Raw genomic sequence first — 23,497 nt, 5'->3', positions numbered from 1 at the left:
AAACAATATTTCCATAAAAATGTTTTGTATAAATAAATAAATTCAATTTGTAATTATGATTAACAATGTAAAGTTCTGATATATGGGGTAAAATTACGATTTATTAATAAAATAATGTAATAAAACTGCTTAAAAATGTGTCACACCAGTTAATTTAAATTCTTAGTTCTAAGAATTTACGTAAAGTTATAATTCTGTAACAAAAGTCTTACAGAAGTTTGAAAAGGCATTCTAATTATTGAACCGGGTGGTTGCCTATATTCCTGAATGGATAGTGGTGCCATCTGTGGTCAGAAATTAGATATATAAAAAAGAATTTTTTTTTTTAAATTAAATTTAAATTTATATATTATAAAAATATGTTTAATAATTAAAAAATAATAATGTATTGGACGGATTAATGAATTCATTACAAAGTTAATGATTTCATTAGCTTTTAATTTTGAATTGAATTAATAATATAAAGTTCCATTATCTATAACAAAATCTGGATAAAGTTAATTAATGCTGCTTAAAATGTTGAGCCAGTTGATTAATTTAAAAATTGCCCTCCGTTCAAAAGGACGTTGTAAAATCGTAGTTTTGTGAAGCTACAAAAGTTTAAAAATGTAGTTCAAAGCTGTTAACAAAATAGTTTGTGAACTTAGTTGCCTACATCCCTTTATGTACAGTGCTGCCATCTGCAATGAAAGCTTCAATATACAAAAAAGACAAAAACTTATTTAAAGTTTAATACAAGCTTTTTTCCCTAACAAAGAACACAAAAAACCGGATGTAACTATTATAAGATGTGATTAAATTACAAACAAATTTGCGGGGCATAAAACAATCATGGAAAACAATAGGAAAAGTTTATGTGTGGGAAGTTCTTAAGTGGGGTAGAGCCATCCCGAAGTTTCCGGATTAAAGTCGAAACAACTGACAAATACAAACAGTGAATGATAGAAAAAGAACGGGGCTACGAACTTTAATTCAAAGGCTTAGTGCCGCTTTGATTCCGGTCTTTTTTAAATCCACAATTCCGCAAATTGAAATGGGGAATTTATAGAGATCCGGAGCGTGGTTAAATAGCACAGAACGTCCGACCAGTTTTTGTTAATCTTGTGTGTGTATTTTTAGGAGTTGCGGATTAAATCGGCCTAAAACAGCACCGAGGATAAGTTAGCTAAATACCAAGATACGTATCAATAATAAAAGTGTGTTAAATAAACGAGTTTCGTGGCAAATATTGATTAATTGAGGCGGTTAAAATTACAAAAACATGGCCGGGCAGAAATATTTACTTCGATGTGAGCCGCTAGTAAAATAAATGTCATGTTTAAAGCAAATATAGTTTGGTTATAAAATGTGTGTACAGTATTGAATAAATATTATTATTAAACCGATGTGTTTTACGCCGCCAAACATTTAAACATCTGCCATAAATCAACAAAAAGTAATAACCACAAATGTAAAGTTTTTATTTGATGTTACTTTTTAGATCTGTCGGTTACAGAAATGGAACATGGGCTTCGTGATGTTTTTCTCCAACGTTTAATGCTAAATTTACATGTTTAATTTATGGTGTTAAACAATTGTTGCGGAAATCGTATTGACCCAACACTCCTTAAGATGTTACTTATGCTGTTACAAAGACACCAGATAATAAGGAGTGACAATTTATTGCTTTCTAATACTGCAAAATATGATGTTAACCTTAGCTTTTGGTGTACATTAATGTAATTTAAAAATCATCAATTACCTTAAACTGGGGGGCTGACTTAACAAATCATCGATTACCTGATAGGGCCGAAAAAAGTCTGTCAGCATTTTCATAGTTGATTAAGTGCATACATCGGGAAATATGAGTCTGCGAAGCGAATGATTAATGATATCATTAAGTTTTTACATCGCGAAATATTTGATACGGTTAATATTGCCATGGAAGATTGGCCACGGCCACACACACCTACACTGGCAGTCACATACAAAGGGATAATAAATAAAGGCGACCCGGGTCATTAAATATAAACACACCGACAAGTCAGCATCGTTTTTTAAGTCGCCCGCTAAAGATGCCTGTCATAACATCCAGGATCTTTTTATCCCCTGGTAACAGTGGGGGTTTATGGTGGGCCATTGTCTTACAATGCGGCCTGAATTTCAACTCCACGAGCCCAGCCTTTGCACACAGCAACAAGAATAAATTCAGCCCGACGTAATATAGGCTTAATGTATTCACGGACTGAATAAACGTCGGCCCAAACTGTGAAATACACTCATTATAAGTTCGAAAAAATAATAACATTATCATTTACAGGTGTAACAGAATCCTATAAGGCTTTACGACTTCGAGAATCGTAAAATGGAATGTGTTTAACACACAAAAGAAACCAACCGCTAATAACTCCATATTTGTGGCACATTAAGGCTTCTTGGCTATATAAAATGGACAATTTTTGCGCCATTAAAAAAGTTTACAATTATCTACTTTTCGCACTTTATTACGATTTCACTTTGGCTCCAACCAAGTCCTTATTAGGAAAAGTTGATTTACATCTACAAGGTCTAGAAAATTTAATATTTACCTACAATTATGTTAGATTTAAATAGTACACTGTTGTAAAAAGTATCTACATATTAATGGAGTCTATGCGGATGGTGAGAATGAGGCTAATTTTATGGTTTAACAAAAATGAGAAAAATGTGCTCTCTCTATGGTAAAGTATAATTTATTTAATGTCTCATGAATATTCTACTTTGTAATTATAATTTATAATAAAATAATGTTTTGGAATCACTTTAATTTATTTAAGTCTTCTTGTAAGCAGTCCTTTTGCTGGGAGGTACAAGATGTGTTGGCAGCTCCACAGGGATCTCGTTGTCGCTCAATTTAAGATCAATAAGATACATGGCCAAAGCAAATTCGTCTTTGTCCAGGTGGCCATCCTTGTCGACGTCCGCCAGTCGCCAAATTTTACTCAACACGTTGTTGGGTAGCTTTGAAGTCAACATGTGTACTTTGGCAACTGATCCTGGCATTTTGTCACCTTCGTGACAACTCGCGTCGAAGATTTTGTCGTAATTGTCTCTGTGTCTGTTTACGATCCAGTCGGCTTCGCCGAAGCCTGCGTTTATGCCCTCACAACTCTTGTATCCAAACGGCGTGTCACTTGGTTCAATGTTTGCGAAGATGCCATCTTTAACGTTCACTTCTGCGTACGTGTCGGTGGAGATGATCGACATGAGGCTCGAAATCTCCTTGTCCATGTCGTCGAGTGCTTCCAACAGCTTGGGCTTCCAACTGTGGAACTTAGTAAAGTCAAACTTACTGAGTAGGCCTTGCATTTTTTCAATTTTGGGGAAGTCTCCGGAGGGGATGTTCCTCTCCGACTCGATCCTTTGGTAAATTTGTTGTAGGTGCCCGATGAGGTCCTTCTTTTTGCTCTCCTTCCCGAACACGGGCATCTCCTTTTTGAGCTCAGATATGATGTAGGCATGAACTCTTGCTAATCTAGCCCTTTTCATCAGGTCGTTAAGCTTCCTCATGGCCGAATTCCTCGGGAGTCCCTGCAGGTCCTTGAACAGGTCTCGAGCCTCGTCGTCGAATAATCGTCTGTTGACGTCTGAGGATCTGGAGGGCTCGTTCCAAAACGACCCTATGTACACCCTAACCGCCTCCGGCGTCTCTAACAACTGTCCCAAGGACCACATCAACGCCCCATACACCCGCATCAACTCCTGGTGGTTGAGCATGTCAGCCTTGCTCAGGACGATGCGTATTTTGTCGTCGTGGCCCCGCAACGCCATGATGCAGCGTCGGAACTCGTCCGATATGTGCAGCTTGTAGGCGTCGAACATCAAAATTATGCGGTCCGCCCGACCGGCAAACCACTCCAGCACGCCGCTAAAGTCGTAGCCACGGTCAATGCGTTGCTGCTCACCTGGAACACACACACGACCTGAATTTTATCGGGACAAGATGAATAATTTATCGGCCGGGATTCACCGACGAAGTGAATTCCCGATGTCGCTTTAAGGAGTTAATAAAATATATGGTGGTGAGAGTGTGACCCGTTTCCAAGTGGCAAACTTTCGATGCGGCGGATTATTGCCCGAGAAATAGCTTTGGCTGATCCTAATGTTTTATAACTTCCACACTCTAAAGTCATGAGGGTCGCATCTTTTGTGTGCGATACAGGGACACACACACACACACACACACAAAAGGAATAGAAATTCGCCTAGTTACATTTTCAGAACCTTTCACACACACCAGATTAAGATTAAATCGGGATGATTTTGATTGATGGCGTCGATAAAATGCAAGACAAATTTTTCCAGTCTCGACGACAAGTTTCCGAATTCCCTGGTCGACGTACATGGCACCTTAATAGCTTTGGCGCATATCTTACCAAGCCAGAATGCCAGGCGTGTCGATAATGGACATCCCTTTGAGCACCGGCGACTTGACAACCGTACATCGGAATCTGTTTAGGAAAGAATCTCTTTAAGGATGCGGTGGCCTAAACTATTTCTCGGTGTCCCCACGCAAAATACCTAAGTAGTAAGTAAGTGGAAGTCATTATTTTGTAATGACCTCCTTGACGCGGTGATTTACCTGATAAAATTCCGGGTGTATCGATGATGGACATGCCCTTGAGCACGGGCGATTTGACGAAGGAGATCTGAAATCGGTTCAGGAAGGCGTTGCCGAAGGACGAGAGCGGTGCAAAATGTTTTTTGGAGTCAACGACGGCCGCATTGCCCGGTATCATGCCCTCCTTCTCGTCATACATCACGGCTATGAATCTGTCGGTCGTCGGTTCCGGACCTATTCTCATTCCCGGGAAATCCCGTTCCAGGAGGTACTTTATGAAGGTGGTCTTTCCTGTCGAATATTCCCCGACAAGCAGGATTAATGGCTTCGACTCGAAATCGCCGTCGTCCAGCGGCGGACGGTGGAAGTCGTGGAACAGAAAGTGCTGTTCCAGCGGCAGCAAATTGTGCTTGTAGACCAGTTTCATGCCCTCCGCCACGTTCGTGTACACTTCACGGCGGTCTTCCGTCTTCGCGCTCAGCCAGGTGAACATTTTTATTTTAATTAATTCGGAAACAGCATTCAGTAGAATTTTGTATAAACGTCAATAGGATGTGTCAACACAAACCGACACACGTTCTCGATTGTTGTAACAATGGACGTTTGTGCATTCGACAAAGGTAATTAGATTTTCGACTTTTATTGCGGCGGTTTTAAAGTTTTAGTAATTTAATTAGTGGCCATTGTTATTGGACACGCGTTTGACGAATAAAAACAACACGTAAAATTTTAACTCATTACCTTATTGAATTGTGCGTTTTAAAAGCGGAATTTGCATATAAATGAAACGGTTCAATTTTAATTGAAAATAATTTTTATACGCCGCACTAAACCTCAATGTTAATTTTTTTCTTTTCGTATATAACAAAAATAATAAATATAATGTTATTATATATATAAAATATATATAAAAATTGCCTATTTCAGTCAGTGATTATAAAATAATATTGTATAATATTTCGCAGGATTTGCAGGACCTGAGGTACATATTGTTCAATGACAATAACTAGCATTAGTTTAACATTATTTTCACAAGCCATTGTTACGAGTTTAATAGGAGGGAAAGACAGTTTTATGTGATTTTTTTTAAATGTTTAAATGTTATTAGTTATTGTTAAAATAACTATGAGACCTAACAATAATAAAAGCGATTTTTTAAACAATTTAAACTGTTTCTTAACAGTAATTTATGAAACAACAATATTTTTAATTAATATTAATTAATAATAACAAATTTTTATTATTTACAGATAACACCGGAGTTAACAATTTGGTGAGTGTTTAATTATGAATTTTAATATATATATGAATTTTATATTTACTATTAAAAAAGTATAATTTTTAAGATTTTTGTAATTCTTACATATTATTACAAATTATACTTTTTTAATAAATCTGGAATTTTAAAAGTTTTTATATAATTACGTTTATTATACACTTTTTACTTTTTTAAAATTTCATTCCAAATAAAGAACTATTAAATTTTAGTAATTTTTGTAAGAAACCTAAAAATCGATGAATTTCATATATTTATAACATGTAAGATTTTTAAAAATTTCAAATCATTATTTTTTTATGAAAACTATCATTTTGATAATTTTGATAAGAATTTAATTTTTTTAAATTTAATTTCAAATAAATGTTGTAAGAACTATTAATTTTTGTAATTTTAGAAAACTGGTAATAAATTTAGTTTAGTTTTAGTAATTTTTCCATTTTGTAAGAAACCTGAAAATTGATGAATTTCATATAGTTATAACCTGTAACATTTTTTAAAACTTTCAAATCACAATTTTTTTTATGAAATATAAAATTTTAATAATTTTCATATAACTTGTAAGAATTTAATTTTTCATCATTTAATTCCAAATGAATCATGTAAGAAATTTTTGTTATTTTTGTAAATTTTAAAAAACTTGGAAGAAATTTAAGTTCTAGTAATTTTTCTACTTTGCAAGAAACTTAAAAATTGATGAATTTCATATATTTTTGTAAATTTTAGAAAACTAGTAAGAAATTTATGGTTCAGTAATTTTTCCACTTTGTAAGAAACCTGAAAATGGATGAATTTCATATATTTATAACCTGTATAACACTTTTTAAAACATTTTTTATGAAATCTAAAATTTTGATAATTTTAATAAAAATTGTAAGAATTTAATTTTTTAAAATTTGATTCCAAATAAATCTTGTAAGAACTATTAATTTTTGTAAATTTTAAAAATTAATAAGAAATTTAAGTTTTAGCATTTTTTCCACTTTGTAAGAAACCTAAAAATTGATGAATTTCATATATTTTTAACCTGTAACAATTTTGAAAAATTTCAAATTATTATTTTTTATGAAATTGAAGATTTGATTCTAAATAAATCTTGTAAGAACTATTAATTTTTATAAATTTAAAAAAAATAGTACGAAATTTAAGTTTTAGTCACTTTGTAAGAAATCAGAAAATTGATGTACTTCATATATTTATAACCTGTATAATTTTTAAAAATTTCAAATCACAATTTTTTTTTGTAACCTAAAATTTCGATAATTTTCTTATAATAATAACTTGTAAGAATTTAATTTTTTAATTTAATTCCACATAAATCATGAAAGAACTATTCATTTTTGTTATTTTTGTCAATTTTAGAAAACTAGTAAGAAATTAAAGTTTTATGAATTTTTTATTTTGTAAGAAACCTGAAAATTGATGAATTCCATATATTTATAACCCGTAAGAAATTCTATTCTAAATAACAATGTATTTATGTATTTTTGATAATTCTCATATAACTTTAACTTGTAAGGATTTACTTCTTTAAAATTTCATTCCAAATAAATCTTGTAAGAACTATTAGTTTTATTATTTTTGGAAATTTTAAAAACTAATAAGAAGTCTAATATTTAGTCATTTTCTCATTTTGTAAGAAACCTGAAAATTGATTAATTTGATATATTTATAACATGTAAGAATTTTTTAAATTCTCTTGTCAATAACATTTTTGGTTATTTTTATATAACTCTAACTTGTAAGGGTGTACATTTTTAAACTTTCATTCTAAATAAATGTTGTTATAACAGTTAATTTTTATTAATTTTGGAAGTTTTAAAAACTTAGATTTAGTAATTTTCTCATTTTGTAAGAAACTTGAAATTTGATTAATTTGATATATTTAAAATCGTTATTATTAAATTCTATTACAAATAACACTTAATTTCAAAACAAATTTTCTCAGAACTTTTTTTATTCTATTTTAAACTTATATTTTCTCGTTTTATAATAAATCTAAAGAGTGATGATTTTCATATAAAATATAGTAATAAAATATAATAAAATTCTTTTAATTTTTTTATAAACTTTTTTTTATTGAAAACTATGAAAATCATAATTTCATCCCTTTCCAGTGGTCTTTGTTTTAGTTCATCTGTAACTTCATGTAATTTTCTTATGAGAAAATCTTACACAGCAGCCATAATTTCACCCCGTTTCAATAGTTTATGTTCTCCAATCACAGACATACACCTCCGAAAAGAGTTAAGTTGTCCCCGTTAACATACATCCAACCTTCATCCAATAAATCCGAGTTAATCGGACATAAAGTCGGCACCATTCACCTCTAAACCCCTCAGACAATTGTACGTTCCTTCTTTCAATCGCGGCACGAAGATTAAAAATAGCCGACATATTTAAAGACTGCAGGCTTCATTTGCCACGATGTTAATTCGTCTGCGAGGTGAAGAGGTGCATGTTAATGATACCGAAAGCGTCCCGGACCGGCGTGTCTCTTGACGTCTCGCATCACCGACCTGTTCCGCGCCGGAGTCGTCTGAGCTTCCGAAACTAATTATTTTTTTAAAAATAGCACACGCACCCGCGTGTGCCCCTAGTAAAAAGGTGCACGCAATTAAGGCACGCCGGATTGTTTTCTGCTGGATTTGAGTTAATTTATACGGATTCCAAAAAACACACAATTAGTGGATTTTTTTACAATTGAAAGCTTCCAGACGACGGGACCGATTTAACGCAACAGTTTTTACGTTTGCCGGTAATATTTTATTTTATGAATTATGATATGCGGGCGGATCAAGTTTCACCTGTCCCATCGCACGCAGGTGCTCAACTGAAAGTGTCAAAAATAATTTATAGTGGGCTGTGGCATCCCTTTCGCAATAAAAAAAAAAAAGGAACGGGGCCCACCTGCAGCCCCGGCCGGACCTTTGTTTGTTCTCTTTTCACCCACACTTCAGGAGCTGTAACGCGATACTTAATTAAACTCCACGAAACAAGCGATTATGTTTGTTTTTTTATTATTATTGTTAATAAGAAAATAGAGGATTCATAACAAATTGCTTTTTTATTTGAATCAATACTGGCGCTAGCCTGATTAATTAACTTCTTGTTGTTGGTGTAATAACCAGTGGGTTTTGTGATGGACGTTTATGAAACATAAAGCTGAGTAATTAAAACGATTTAATCCGGGTTAAGTTGCAATTAAACTGTTTTTGTATTGCTCATGGTTTACTCCAATTGCCGTATTTATTGCTCCTGACATGTAAGATGGATGTGGCCATAATAATATTCGATAATAAAAGGGGCTACATGCATTAATTAATTTTACAAACAGTTTGACCTATTTCTTGTCGTTAATTTTGTGTTGGGTCTCAGTTATTTTACAGTTTACCAATGAAAGTTAAATATTTTTTAAATAAAAAAATAAATTCTTACAAAATAGTTATCACAGAAAATGTTTAATTAAAGTTTACACTTTCTTTACTATTTTAAGCATTTTTATAAAATACAATATAATTACGAAAATTTCAAATTATTTGAGAAACTTTAATTAAAAGATTTTTTTGGAACTACTGAAAAGAGGTGAAACTATGATTTTCAGAGTTTTCAACAAAGTAAATTATAAGGAAATTAAATACAATTTATGTTTAATTAGGAAAAAGACAAAAACGTCTATAATTTTATTAAGTTTAAAGTAATTGAAGTTAATAAAGCTTTTGTCACATTTAATCATTATAACATTTATAATTTATTGAAATATTTTAAAGGTTTGGCCTGAAAATTGATTAATTTAATATATTTATAACATATAAGACTTTTTTGAATTCTATTCTCAATAACATTTTTGGTTATTTTTATATAACTCTAACTTGTAAGGGTTTACATTTTTAAACATTCTAAATAAATATTGTAAGAACTGTTAATTTTTATTAATTTAGGAAATTTTAAAAACTAAGATTTAGTAATTGTCACATTTTGTAAGAAACCTGAAAATTGATTAATTTGATATATTTGAAATTGTTTTTTTTTAAATTCTATTACAAATAACACTTCATTTCAAAACAAATTTTCTCAGAACTTTCTTATTCTATTTTAAACTCTATTTTCCTGTTTTATAATAAATCTAAAGAGTGATGATTTTCATATAAAATAGTAATAAAATTCTTATAATTTTTTTTATTGAAAACTATGAAAATCATAGTTTAAAGTAAATGAAGTTAATAAAGCTTTTGTCACATTTAATCATTATAACATTTATTTATTTATTTATTGAAATATTTTAAAGGTTTGGCTTATATTATTTCGCAAAACTTAAATGTACAGTTTTAAGCGACACTTAACTCACGAGCGCCGTTAAATTTTGGTTACATATGTTAATTAAGGTTCCGTAATAATCCTTTTATAGCTGAATCACGCATTTTATATTGTAAGACGGGATTAACCTAACAAGATAAGCGGACATTTAATAACTAATATAATTAATGCGTGAATTTTGCCCAGTTGTCCAGTTCGGAGATTTTTATCGCTGAAATTTAATTACTCGTCATTACTCGTGAAATATTAATACATTAATCACTATCTTCGGGTTTCATTCTTTTTTGTTATCCGACTTAATTAAAAATTGAACGAAAATTGCCTTCTGTGAAAGTCACAACAACAACAACAACTCACTCTGACCCAAATAAGCAAAAACTAAATGTTCCAATGAAGAAATAATAAAATGGAGATGATATATGTTATAACCACCACATAAATAAGTCGCATGTAATTCCCGTCAGCCTTTGATAGTTTATAAGTATCATACGGGGATTTACCGACCTAGCAATTTATAGTTTCCCCACTGAATCAACTTCAGCGTCCGCATGTCGGCCACCAATTTCTGAAACGGACAGTTTCAAGTTTTTTTTTTTATTCCGGCCTCCTAAGCTTAACGGTCCATTTGGCCCGCAACAATTAACGGGACGTAAATAAATCGCACACAAGATCGGGATAAGTTTGTTTAACCTCTTCCCTTATTGTGTATTTCGTCGGCGCAGTTCCCGCAAGGATAACGGGATCAAACGGCTTAGCGCCGGTTTTTCTTGTCCCAAATGATATTTAAATTTGCATAATAAAATCCCGGGCTCGTATTTGACGAGCACACAGAGCCGGGATAGCGGCCGAAACCGTGAAAATCTTATTGAAGTCGAAGCCGATAATGCAATACAAATATTTACAGGCAACAAACTTAATCCGGACATGGACTCGAGGAACTGAAATAACGCGAAGTGTGTGGAAATCGACGTTCATGCAACACACAACACTCGTGGAACGTTTTACTGTTTTATAAAGAAACCATCCCCTGTGACCGACATAATTTCCCCGTGCCACGCAAAACCCATTCATCAAACGTAGCAAATCAATTAATTAATCCGGATAATGTAACATTGTTACGTGATCCCCGTAAACCAGGTGCCGATCTGTCATTCGCGAAGTCAAAGAAAACAGTGGGCACGTCACCGATTCGTGACGGGGTTTAATCAGGACGGAAGGGTAAAAACGTTAATTGAAACGAATCACTTTGAGGGCCGCCGGACCACTCCAGACTCCGGGTCCGCCACCAGTTAAAACAAAAGATCGGGCCCGGGGCTTTTGTTCTAATTGTATCCACATTGGCCGCAACGAGCTTCGTATTTTTCCAAAGCAACGACAAATGGTTAAACGCAATTAGTGGGCTGCACTACGAAAGGTGGTCACATCAAAGTGGCAATCATCAAGATTTTCAGGCACTGGAAACTAATTTTAGTATAAATATCTTTCCGTTTTCTTTTTAATTAAAGAATCAATTTAGATAATTACGTTGTATTTTTTAAAAACGTCTTAAATATGAAGGAAATGAAAATATTAAATATGTCAAAAGCTTCATTAGCTACGATTACTTTAAATCTAGTAAAGTTACTGTCATATCTGTTGCCTTAATACAAATTAAACAGATGCTGTATTTAATTTTCTTATAAACTTACTTAGAAGAAAACTAAGATATTCCCCTCTTCAGTAGTTTGGATTTTTTAAGCACAATATTTCATCCAATAACTTCAAAAACAATTATGTTGTTCCAATAACACAAAGACTAAATATTACCAAACATTCAAAATATTTAAATAAATCACAAAAACATACAATTATTTTTCCATTTAAAACTGATATGTTTTTAAAATGGTACAATGAAAAAATTGAATTAAAAACAGTCCAACAAAAATTTTAATACAATATTAAAAATTTAATTGTACTGTATATCTAAATTTTATGAAATAACACAAGAATGAAACATTACCAAACATTTAAAATACTTAAATAAATGATAAATAAACATAAAATTATTGTTTTACTTAAAATTGGTATGTTTTCAAAATAGTGTCAGATTTAAATTATAAACAGTCCAACAAAAATTTAAATATAATATTCAAAATTTAATTGTAGTGTATATTTAAATTTTATGAAATAAAACAAGAACTAAACATTACCAAATATTTATTGTTACACTTAAAAGTGATATGTTTTTGAAATTATACCATTTCTTAATACATTTAATATGACTATGAATAAATTGTTATAATATGTATATAAAATAAGTTAATTTTTTATTTAATTTTTCAATAATAAAGAAAAAACAATATTTTGTTAATATATATGTTAAAATTAATTTTTATTAATATATTATGTATATATTAATAATAATAATATATTAATAAAAAAGAATTTTAAAGTCAATAATTAATTGAACATCAAAAGTATTTTACCATACACTTTTTCAATATATTTTTGAATTTTTCTTAATTTTGTAACTATTATCAATATTAAATTCAATGATTTAATTCTAAAACTATCACCACAATGAGTTTTTTCAATTTGTTATTTCATTTTTCTTCATTTTATTTAAATGACTGATTTTATTGAATTTTATCAATTTTAAATTCGATAATTTAATTATTAAGCTATCTAAAACTTCACCACAAATTGTTTCAATATTTATTTTTTATATTCTTAATACACTTAATATGACTATGAATAACAATAGACAGTTAATTTTTTATTTAATTTTTAAGTAATAAGGAAAAAACACTTTATTTTTAATATATATATATATATATATATATATATATATAACCTTTATTTAAGAAAAAAAAACAATAAAAGTTTTATGGATTTAAATAGTTTCGCATTAAAAAAATAGTTTCCTTAATTCAAACATTTGTAAAACGAATCGAAAAAATCTGTCACCCATCCAGAATTATTACAACTTAAACCTTTTCAGGACACAAATTTATTACCACTTTATATCCCATTAGGGACCTTGAACCACACTAATTACACGGAACCAAACCCACGCCTTTTCTTTAATTGAATTTTTTCTAATTTAACGATTTTACTGGAATCCAGCGAAAAAACAAGATTCGAGTTGTTTCCTAATGATATAAACGAGCTTTTTAGTTCGCTTAATGCATCAGATCCTTATCGGCGGATTATTCAAAGGAAATGCAGTGTAAACGTGAAAATCATAGACCCAATTCGAGTTTATCGCCTTTCCCTAGTGTTTTATAGATATTAGATTGGGAATGTTTGTTGAACTAACAAAAATATGTTATTTTAAACTACATAAACGTTTATTGTAAATAGATAAAGTTATGTTGGGCAAATATATGTTCTGATGTGTGTGTGTCTTTGTTAGAAATGGGATAATAAATAATAAACCCCAAATTAAAATTCACAGAAGATTAATAACATTAAATTAACGAATAATCCTCCAGGATCGTTTATACGAATTTGCACCGTTGTACCGGTTATTAAAAATGGACGTTAAAATGCGTGCACGCTAAATTTGCGGGGTTATGGCTGGCAATAAAACCCACCAGAAATATCTGCATAATTAATCATATCTAATCCCCGGTATCCTCTTCGCGACGGAGCAGGTTGCACCTTTAAGTAGTGGGCTTGACGTCTCGAGACGGGCCCGAATTGTGATGCTAAACGCCAGCCCATTAAACATGTTTTCGTACTTTTATTGTTCGCCTCCATGAGAAAGTTTGAGGATTAATCGAAGAGTTGTCCGGTTAATAAACCGTTCCAAAACTCCCATAACTTTGTCCCAAATTATCTTGGTGACGTTAGGATTAAAGCTATGGCATGGCCAGCCTGCAATCCAGACCTCAACCCAATAGAACATGTCTGGGACATTCTTGGGAGACGTTTAGAATAACTTAGAGGATTTATTAGGCTGTCATTCGTAGTAGAGGTGGAAATACCCCATATTAAGTTCAAATTTTTATTTTTTATATACATGAAACTTTTCAAATTTTTAAGTTTTTTTAGAAAAACAAGATTTTTTGTAACAATTACAAACAAAAACCTATTATACAGAGTGCATACACGTTTGTATTTCCAGTTTTCAGATGGTATTAATAATAATTAATTATTTAGAAAAAAATCACTCACCGTAGACGGTGATCTGGGATGGGGTGGCGATCCGTTTGGCGGCGATATTTTCGGCCACACACGTGTAATTGCCAGTGTCCTGGGTTTTGGCTTCGCCAATTAGCAAATGTCCCTCGCTGGTGACAAGTATGGCCGTGTCTGACTGCAGCACCTGGTCGTTCCTCAGCCAGTAGACGCGCGGGGGTGGCATCCCCACGGGTGGCATGCATTTCAGTTCCATCTGATGGCCCAGCTCGACCCGCGCGTTGGTTTCCGGCAGCACTTCGAATTGCTTCTTCAAATCTGCAACGATTTTATTTAATTAAAAGTTAAGAACAAAGAGACAAGGTGGGGAAAATGCAGAATTCATAGCAGTTTTCTTTTTTGCATCGAATCTGGCGGAAACAATGGTTTAGAGCTGGTAGATGTGCATATAATTTTCCAGCGTATGGTTCGGAAACAAGAGCCATATATTTCCACTAGGATAATCCCCAAGTCCCGGGCTTCATCTTTGCAATTTCTGTCTTTGTTGCGCCCCGCGTTCCACGTATGTATGTAGGCTAAGGCTTAAATAATTCACGGCACTTGTTTAAATTTACATATAACAGAGAGACGGTGGATTTATGCTTCTGTATTACCAGCACTCCTTCCCTGGTGTAATATTAAAGTACAGTGCTCCCTTAAATATGACTAAAAAAGGAACACAAGTGTGCGAGGAATAAAACGGATGGTGTCTATTCTTTTGTTAGGGGAAGGGTTGTTGGAAATTTTACTTTGTTGAAGTAATAGAAAAAAATATGCATTTATTACTCCCTTGAAATAATTACCAACTTAATACACTTATTTTGTGATTTGTTTTATACAGTATTACAAAAATTACTATATTATTATTCTACAAAATATTACATATATTTTTCTGTATTGTGGTGGAAATAAATATAGCAACTTTAATTTTGAAAGGTATTTTTAATGATTAATAAGTCTATAGTCCTTAAATTCCTTGAATTAAGATGATGAGTTTATTTAAATTTGTAAAATTTTTATGATTATGTTTGTCTTTTAACTAATCTGTCATAATTTTGGATTTAAACACTTTTATTAAGAGCACCATTTCTTTAATATGTATAAAAAAATGAGATTTTTCGTATCTGTACTATTGTTGTTTTATACAGTATTATAAAAATTACTATATTCTTATTCTATAAAAGGTTACATATGTTTTTATGAATTGTGATGGACATAAATATAGCAACTATAATTTTGAAAGGTATTTTTAATGATTAAACCTGTGTTATTTAATTTAACATTAACACTCTGTATAATATCCTTTTTATTTAATAATTTTGGCCCATTTCCATGGCATAGACTCGACCATTTTCCAAATATACGACAAGTCCATATCCCTTAAAGTTTCTTGAATTGCTGTGATGAGTTCATTTAAATTTGTAACATTTTTATGTCGAATTTGGTTATAAATATGATTGCTTATATTTTCTATAGGGTTGAGGTCTGGAGACTGAGATGGACAACACAAAACATCGAAGCTTTAGCCTTTTAACCAGTCTGTCACAATTTTAGATTTAAACACTTTTATTAAGAGCACCTTTTCTTTAATATGTATAGTGGTGGACAAAAATATGGAATTTAAAAAATCGGATTTTTATACTCTGGGATTTTTCATATCTGTACTATTGTTGTTTTATACAGTATTATAAAAATAACTATATTCTTATTCTATAAAATTTTATATATATTTTTATAAATTGTGGTGGACATAAATATAGCAACTTTAATTTTGAAAGGTATTTTTAATTATTAAATCTGTGTTATTTAAATTAACATTAACACTCTGTATAATATCCTTTTTAATTAATAATTTTGGCCCATTTTCATGGCATAATCTCAATCATTTTCCAAATATATAACAAGTCTACATTCCTTAAAGTTTCTTGAATTGCTGTGATGAGTTCATTTAAATTTGTAACATTTTTATGTCGAATTTGGTTATAATATTATTTATATTTTCTATAGGGTTGAGATCTGGAGACTGAGATGCACAACACAAAACATCGAAGCTTTAGTCTTTTAACCAGTCTGTCACAATTTTAGATTTAAACACTTTTTCTTTAATATGTATAGTGGTGGACAGGGTGGTGTATAAACAACTTTTCTTTAATATGTATAGTGGTGGACAGAAATATGGAATTTAAAAAAATATATATCTTATTTTATACATTTTTAAGTATTTAGTTTAGTTTTTTACTCTTTAAATTATATGTTTAGTTGTCTTTTATATTTTTCTATGTATACTGGATTACAGATTTAGCATTTTGTTCCACAAATTGCAAAATTTTTCAGTTTTTTTTTTAAATTAATTATTCATATACAATGTTAACAACTAAACACACATTATTTTTCTATAAATTCCTCCACAAACAAACGTAAAATTTTTGTGTATCAAATGAAAATTAAACTGCTTTGTTTATAATCAAATAGATGTAACTTTTTTTACTATTTTTTTTTTTTTTTTTTTTTTTGGTGAAAGCCCGATTTCACATGTATTTAACAATTTTCCGAAGTGTCAACATAAAAATTATTAATAAAAAACATTGCACACATAAAAACTAATATAGCGTTGTTTTTAATCCCGTCGAAATGACACGAAATAAATTTCCGTGTTTGTTTTATAAAATCCAATATTATGATTTTATCTATGGTGTAATAAAAACGAATATATACCATTGACTGTTGTCGGTGCGGATTAGCCGCACATCACAATGTGCGTGAACAAAACGCGGATTACACCACTGTAATAATTAATTATCGGCGGCAGTTTTTCTATTTATTTTTTTTTTTTTGGGGCGCCCATAAAAAACGTAAATTTAATTAAAACCCAATCGCACGGGGGCCCAGATAAATAGGACAAAACAAACAATTAATTAACAAACCGAATTAGTATTTTAATTAAGGTGATATTATGCCCCCGATATTCACTGAAAAATTTATGGTTGATTGTACGGTGCCTTTTTTTTTGTCGACTGACGTTTGGCGTCTGGCTGATTAATCGGATCGGATGGAAATCGCTAAATTAGGTGCTTTGAGAATATTTAATTGGCACCATTTGATATTCAATTCCCCCGTTGGGGAACTAAAAATTGACTATGTGCCACACACAACGTCAAAACTAATAAAATCCATCTTACTGTTGATTTACGTTCTTTAAAGTCATTGAAATATTCGAGAAACTTTTATATTAAGACTCCAAAGTTCATTAGACAATAAAACCAATCCGACCGGACGTCCGCATTTTCAGGACGGAGCAAAACAAGTCGAAATTTATATCGCAGAACCGCTGATACATGTAAATTTTTCTGGACCACCAACTCGCATCACTCCCGATAACCCCCACCACATAACAGACGGATAAAATGTCTGGAGCGAGGCAAAAAAAAAAAAACGACGAGATGGGAAAGCGGGAATTTTCCTCTTAGCTAGGAAACAAAACAGTAGCCGGCTGAAATAAATGCAAATGTATCTGATGTATTTCCATTACTCAACTTAGGACTGCAAATATTCAAATATATTAAAAATCACGTTTTCTGGTTTAGGGGCTGGAAAATGTAAATTGGAAAATGCTTCGTTCTGTGCCACGAGTCGTGGACCGGGGAATGGAAATAATTATTTATTAAGAGCCCAGACCGAGAAAAACACACTTTTAAATTCCATTTTTGTACTGTCATTTCATGTGGCGCAGAAGACGGATATCTCCGGATTACAAGTGGTTGCAAACTACTTGGCAGATGGAGGAAAATGTTAATTTGTGACTGTATAAAGACTTTAAAAGGTTTTCTATTTTTAAAACTGTTTCAATTTGTGAGTTTGTACATTTTATACTGTAAAAGCAACATATATTTCTTTATTGTTTTTTTATTATAATAAGACCTTGTTTTATTTTAGTCTTTATCCTTTGTTGGGTCTTCAGAATCACAATCTGAGTATATCATTGCTGAGGAGAGTTAAGTCCTCCTTAGTTCTATTCATTAACCAAATTTATTGTCATTCTAATCTTCTCCATCATCGTTTGATTTTGATTATGAATCTCACTTGATTCAGAATCTTCAAACCATTCAGTAGGTATAAGGTTTCTTTGTCACATTTTCCTCCAGATAAGATAAATTTGTTAATGGTTCAGACATTCTACTTTCTTCTACCTTAAATCCTTTGATTTTTGCAGAAAGAACTTTGGATTTGGACAAGTTTAGGTCATAGTTGTTGGAAAGAGCTTTGGTAATCACCACCACATATCTTTCTAATTTATTGCTTCGTTTAAGTACCATCTTCATCCTCTGTTACTTTAATGATGGTGCCTTACTGGGTCTCCAAATAACCAGCTTCTTAATCCTCACCTTCACTGGAGGAAATCTTCTCAAACAACTGGAGTACATCGCTATACACATTACTTATGTATAAATTCACATTGCTTCGTTTAACTATAATCTTCATCCTCTGTTACTTTGATAATGGAGCCTTACTGGAGTTTCTTAGACCTCATCATCACTGGAAGAAATATTTCCAAAACACTTCAATACGTCACTGAGGAGGGAAACATCCCTACTCATAATTTTCTTTCTCTGTGTTTTTTCGTTTGATGTAGTTTTGTCCATAGTCCTTCTTCCAACAAATAATAACCCACGTCCCTTTATTTTTGTATAAAAACTCAAAGCTTCTCTGCAAATTGTTTTTGGTTTGTGGAAGTGTTATTTGGAATAAACAACTTTAATATTAAATATTAACTTTCCAGATTGTTAAATATTCAAATTTTATTTAATGACACAGCATATTAATAATTATTTTCTACCGTTTGGTAACTTTAAAGCAGTTGTAAAATATTAGTGCACAATATGACGAATAAATTCGGTCTCCATATATATATATTCAGTGAGAAACTTTCTCAAAGAGTGGAGTTATTTTGCAGCAAAATATTCACGAGTTAAGTGAACGAGCAATTTCATTCCACTGTCATTAGGATTTTAAAGCTTCTTAACATTCATACTAAAAGTTTTATCGTGAAACTTGAGCCGTTGGGAAAGTGAATGTATTTTTTTTATTTTTATCATACTTTTACGTATTTACCCATTTCAGAAGTAACCCTTAAAGTGTGTTGATGCAATTATTTCAAATCTCTGAAGAGGGCAGTATCCAGTTCCACCGTCAGAACCCATTGTCGTCAATTTATTTCGCCGATTCAAACCATCAATTAATATCCGTTAAACGGGGCACCCCTCACTTCCATTAGCATTTTAAAAGAAACGAACGCCTGAGAGACAGAAATTTTAACATTGTACTCACGTATCGGCAGTTCGAGTTATAACAAGAAAAAGGATAATGTACCCCAACTTTCGCTGTTTGAACTATGTTTAAGTTAATCTACCGGCAAATGAAACGCAAATTCGGCGAAGGGGTTGCTTAGCCGACAGTTTTTTATATAACATTAGTCACGCAGGAATTCTACTGCCGGAGCTTCCGGATTCCTTCGTCAAAATGGTAATTGGCCGACGGCGAAAGAGTGAGTTGAGTTGTAAAGTGAAAACTAACACGTTGTATGAAAATTTCAGTGGTTTCTTAACAATGTTTGAGTTTTAGTGCAGTTTCTTGTAGTCGAGTTGTGCATACAGTGGCGAGTCAACAGAACGTTTGGCATTGTGGGTGCAAAAGGCAATTACATGGGGGTTTATTGGAGTTTTAAGCTAATGAATATGCACAAAAGCAATATTCTCTAATAACTAGGGAGGCTAATAAACCAATATGGATTTTCTGGAGGCCATAAAGTAATGGAACCGTAACCTTTTTCCTCCGGCCATAAAATCTATAATTATAGATTGTGTAGTTGCTTTCGTTTGGTGCATTTTTGTTTTATACAGGACGGCCGCAAACTTATACTCAAGGTAATTTTCAATTTAATTAAAGTTTTTGCCCCCAGCGTGAGTCACCAACCCTACCTGAAAATGCACGTATCAGGAACACACCGTAACTGAGGGGGTTAAAATAAATTGCCGATATTCGAGGGTGGAACATAATTCGGGCAATATTTAATATTTGATTCACACATTACCCAGCGCTTAGACACTACAATGCCGTGATACAAATTGATATAATTTAGGATAATATCGAGGTGAAGGGTGGCTCATTTTCATTCATTAAGGCGACGTAAAAGGGCTTACGCGAAGAAATAAGGTGCCGTGCTCTCCCTCCATTTTTTAATTTATGTAATGACCGGTCTCGGAGCAGCCGAAAAGAGATTCATGCAATATAAATTACCGAAGTACTCGGAATTAAACGACCCGAAAAAGGATTTTTCTACTTTATACGTTACAGGTGGACGGGGATCAGGGGCATATTTTTAAGCTTGTCTCCCTTACGAAATTGAAAATTAAAGGAGATCTTATCTTGGGCGAAAATTATTAGCCAGTTTCGGGTTTTTGGAATTGATTTGTTTTAATACATACTCTTATTATTTGATTTAAGACTTTAAGATAAAAATATTGTTTGTAAATTTTGTACTTGGATAATTACAGTGGAAGAATGAGTTTGTTCCCATCTGGATGTGTTCTTAATTTGTCTTCATAATTTACAACAAAACAATGAGTTTGGAAGGAATTAAAAGTAGTTACTATGGTAAATTATAAATATTAAAAAAAGTGGGTGCCAATTAGTTAAATTCAGTTTCTTCTGAATATGTTTCAAATTTAATATAATTGTAATAAAATTGTTTATTTCTGTTAATACTTTAGTCAATTTTTTAATTAGATATTTAATCACAAAGCACTAAATTAAAATTAATATTTAAAAGTTGGGCGCCAATGGTAATTGATAATTTTAGTTTCTTCACAATATATTTTAAATTTAATACAATTTTTACAAAATCCTTAGTTTTATTAATAAATTGGTTAATTTTCGTATTAGTTTCATTAATAAAGTATTGTTTTATTATAAATATCTGAAAAGTTGGGCGCCAATTAGGTCGATAATTTTAATTTATTCTCAATTAGGGGCATATTAATTAAATTAATATTTAAAAGTTGAGTGATAATTGCTAATTTTTTTAGTCAAAAATTAACTAGTTTATTAATGAAACTAACGATTTTATTAAAATTGTATTAAATTTAAAATATATTGTGAAGAAACTAAAATTATCAATTACCATTGGCGCCCAACTTTTGAAAATTAATTATAAATTAGTGTTTTGTAATAAAATATTAACTAAATTATTAATAAAAGTAATGTTACGTTAATTACTGCAAATTATATTTTCCTGAAAAAAAAAAAAAAGTTTTCAATATACCAAATAGAAGATACTTTGAAGTGAGTAATAAATTTTGTAAAAAGAAAACAATTGCAACGTTTATAACAATCAAAAGCCTTCGGTTGTAAATATTTAACGTGCAGATAAACAATCGATAAATTTCTATCGTATAACTTATGTGTTGAATATTGGGATAAACCATATAATATACATATAATGCAGCAGTATCGTAAAGCGTTATCGACATAAATTTAAGCCACAAGTCGACGGTAAAATATACGCTCCAACCCGTTTTCCCCGACAAAATATACCGGCAACTTGTCTGCTTTATGTGTTTGACGACACTGTAAAGTATCTAGGAAAATATAGGACATGGTGAATAGACGTGACGACGACGGGGACAAGGGAGAATTTATCATGTGTGGTTAGGCCAACGAGGGGGTATAAGTCCCGACTGTGCGGACTACAAAGAAAACGTGATGGCGAATATGAAATTCTGAATTGCTGATTTCGTGTTTGGATCGCTGCGACATGTGCCTGATCCGCGGAGACGCCGCAGAGGTCATGGCGACGTTAGATGTTTGCTTTAACACAAAATTACCACAAAAAATCTTGATTGAAAGTGTAAGATTTAGTCTCAGAAGAAGAAATAATTGTAAATTGGGTCATTAGAGAAAAAATCTTACTTCCTCCCTTGCATATTAAATTGGAGGCTGTTTTTAGTTACTTGGATTAGTTCAGAAAACCTAAAAACCAGCATATTCGACAAGGTAATTATTATAATTATCGGTGTACCCTGCTAATAAATCCTATTGGGGTCTCGTTAGTTTAAATCGCATGAATCAAATCGAGGACAACTTGTAACATTGTAGCCCTTATCCAGTTAATTGTAATGGCTTTTAAAAAAACGTTGAGCACTTTTATAGTTACAGTTATACGGTTCATTAACAACGGTTTAATTAATGCTTATCAAAAAAAAAACTTTAATGCCCGCATATACAAACATGCCTTAAGTTGTGTAGAGAGGCGAACTTAAACATAGTAACGTCCGAGTTAACATGGGTTTGGTCAATTTAGATCAAAACATCTTTTAATTAATGGTCCGAGCATAAAGTTTTACGCCACGGTTACGTCCAAAGCTTTGATCGACTGTAAACAACAGGTCAAGTATTAAGAGAGAGAGTGTTTGAAATTGCCCAGGCTGGAATTTTTGGGGGCGGGTTCTCGTATTGATGTATTAATATTAACGGCGGATATTTCCGTAATAGAAAAACGACTAGGATAAATGGTGCATTTTACTCTCGCACGACATAAAAGACCGGGACAACAGTTGTCTTCAAACAATGCCACGCGATCCATGGCGTAACATTCAACGCTCCTTTTGCCCCTGCGTTCACGGCTCCCGTAGCGAAAAAGCCTTTGAAAATGTATTTTAGGCCCCGACTAAAAAAAAAAAAGAGAATCGAGCGAACAAGTCGACTCTCGAAATTGCCGTCAGCCTTGCGACGTGACAAATGTGTAAGTTACCATTTGTAAATTGGACGTCTTTTGATGCGCGAATAGACAACCCGACGATTCTTCGGCAACGCCCTTTTTTGTTCGTCGCATCAAACGGCCACGTAATGTGGAATAATAATTGCTGTCCTCGCGTCATTTCCTCCAAGATTAAAATATGAACGGAGGCTGGACAGTTATAAGTGTGCGGATTGTTGTAATCAATTCCGCTGTCGGCTTAGAAACGCCTCGCAAATTTGCGAACAAACTCCTTTTAATTTCAAACTCATTGTTTTGTTGTAAATTATGAAGACAAATCAAGAACACATCCAGATGGGAACAAACCCATTCTTCTGCTGTAATTATTATGTAAGATGATGTTAATTAAAAA

General features: G+C 32.1%; 2 protein-coding genes across 4 annotated transcripts in view; both read right to left on the bottom strand.

Moving 5' to 3' along the window:
* The window catches only part of LOC109603085 (netrin receptor UNC5C-like), a 191,123-nt gene that overhangs the window by 53,265 nt on the left and 114,361 nt on the right, over positions 1-23,497 (bottom strand). For all 3 annotated transcript variants that reach the window (XM_049965827.1, XM_049965829.1, XM_049965828.1), the window contains one exon: positions 14,331-14,612. In XM_049965827.1, the coding sequence (XP_049821784.1) occupies positions 14,331-14,612 (282 nt within the window). The remainder of the gene's footprint in view (positions 1-14,330; positions 14,613-23,497) is intronic.
* Positions 2,692-5,264, bottom strand: LOC126265232 (EH domain-containing protein 1-like). Its single transcript, XM_049965831.1, has 2 exons — positions 4,601-5,264; positions 2,692-3,923 (listed from the first exon to the last, which is right to left on the bottom strand). Exons 1-2 carry the CDS (start codon positions 5,070-5,072, stop codon positions 2,791-2,793), a joined length of 1,605 nt encoding a protein of 534 aa, XP_049821788.1. The 5' UTR covers positions 5,073-5,264; the 3' UTR covers positions 2,692-2,790.

Source organism: Aethina tumida, chromosome 4, assembly GCF_024364675.1.
Source record: "Aethina tumida isolate Nest 87 chromosome 4, icAetTumi1.1, whole genome shotgun sequence".
NCBI lineage: Eukaryota > Metazoa > Arthropoda > Insecta > Coleoptera > Nitidulidae > Aethina > Aethina tumida.
Note: the sequence above shows the minus strand (reverse complement) of the source record. Positions and strands in the feature narration are given on the sequence as shown.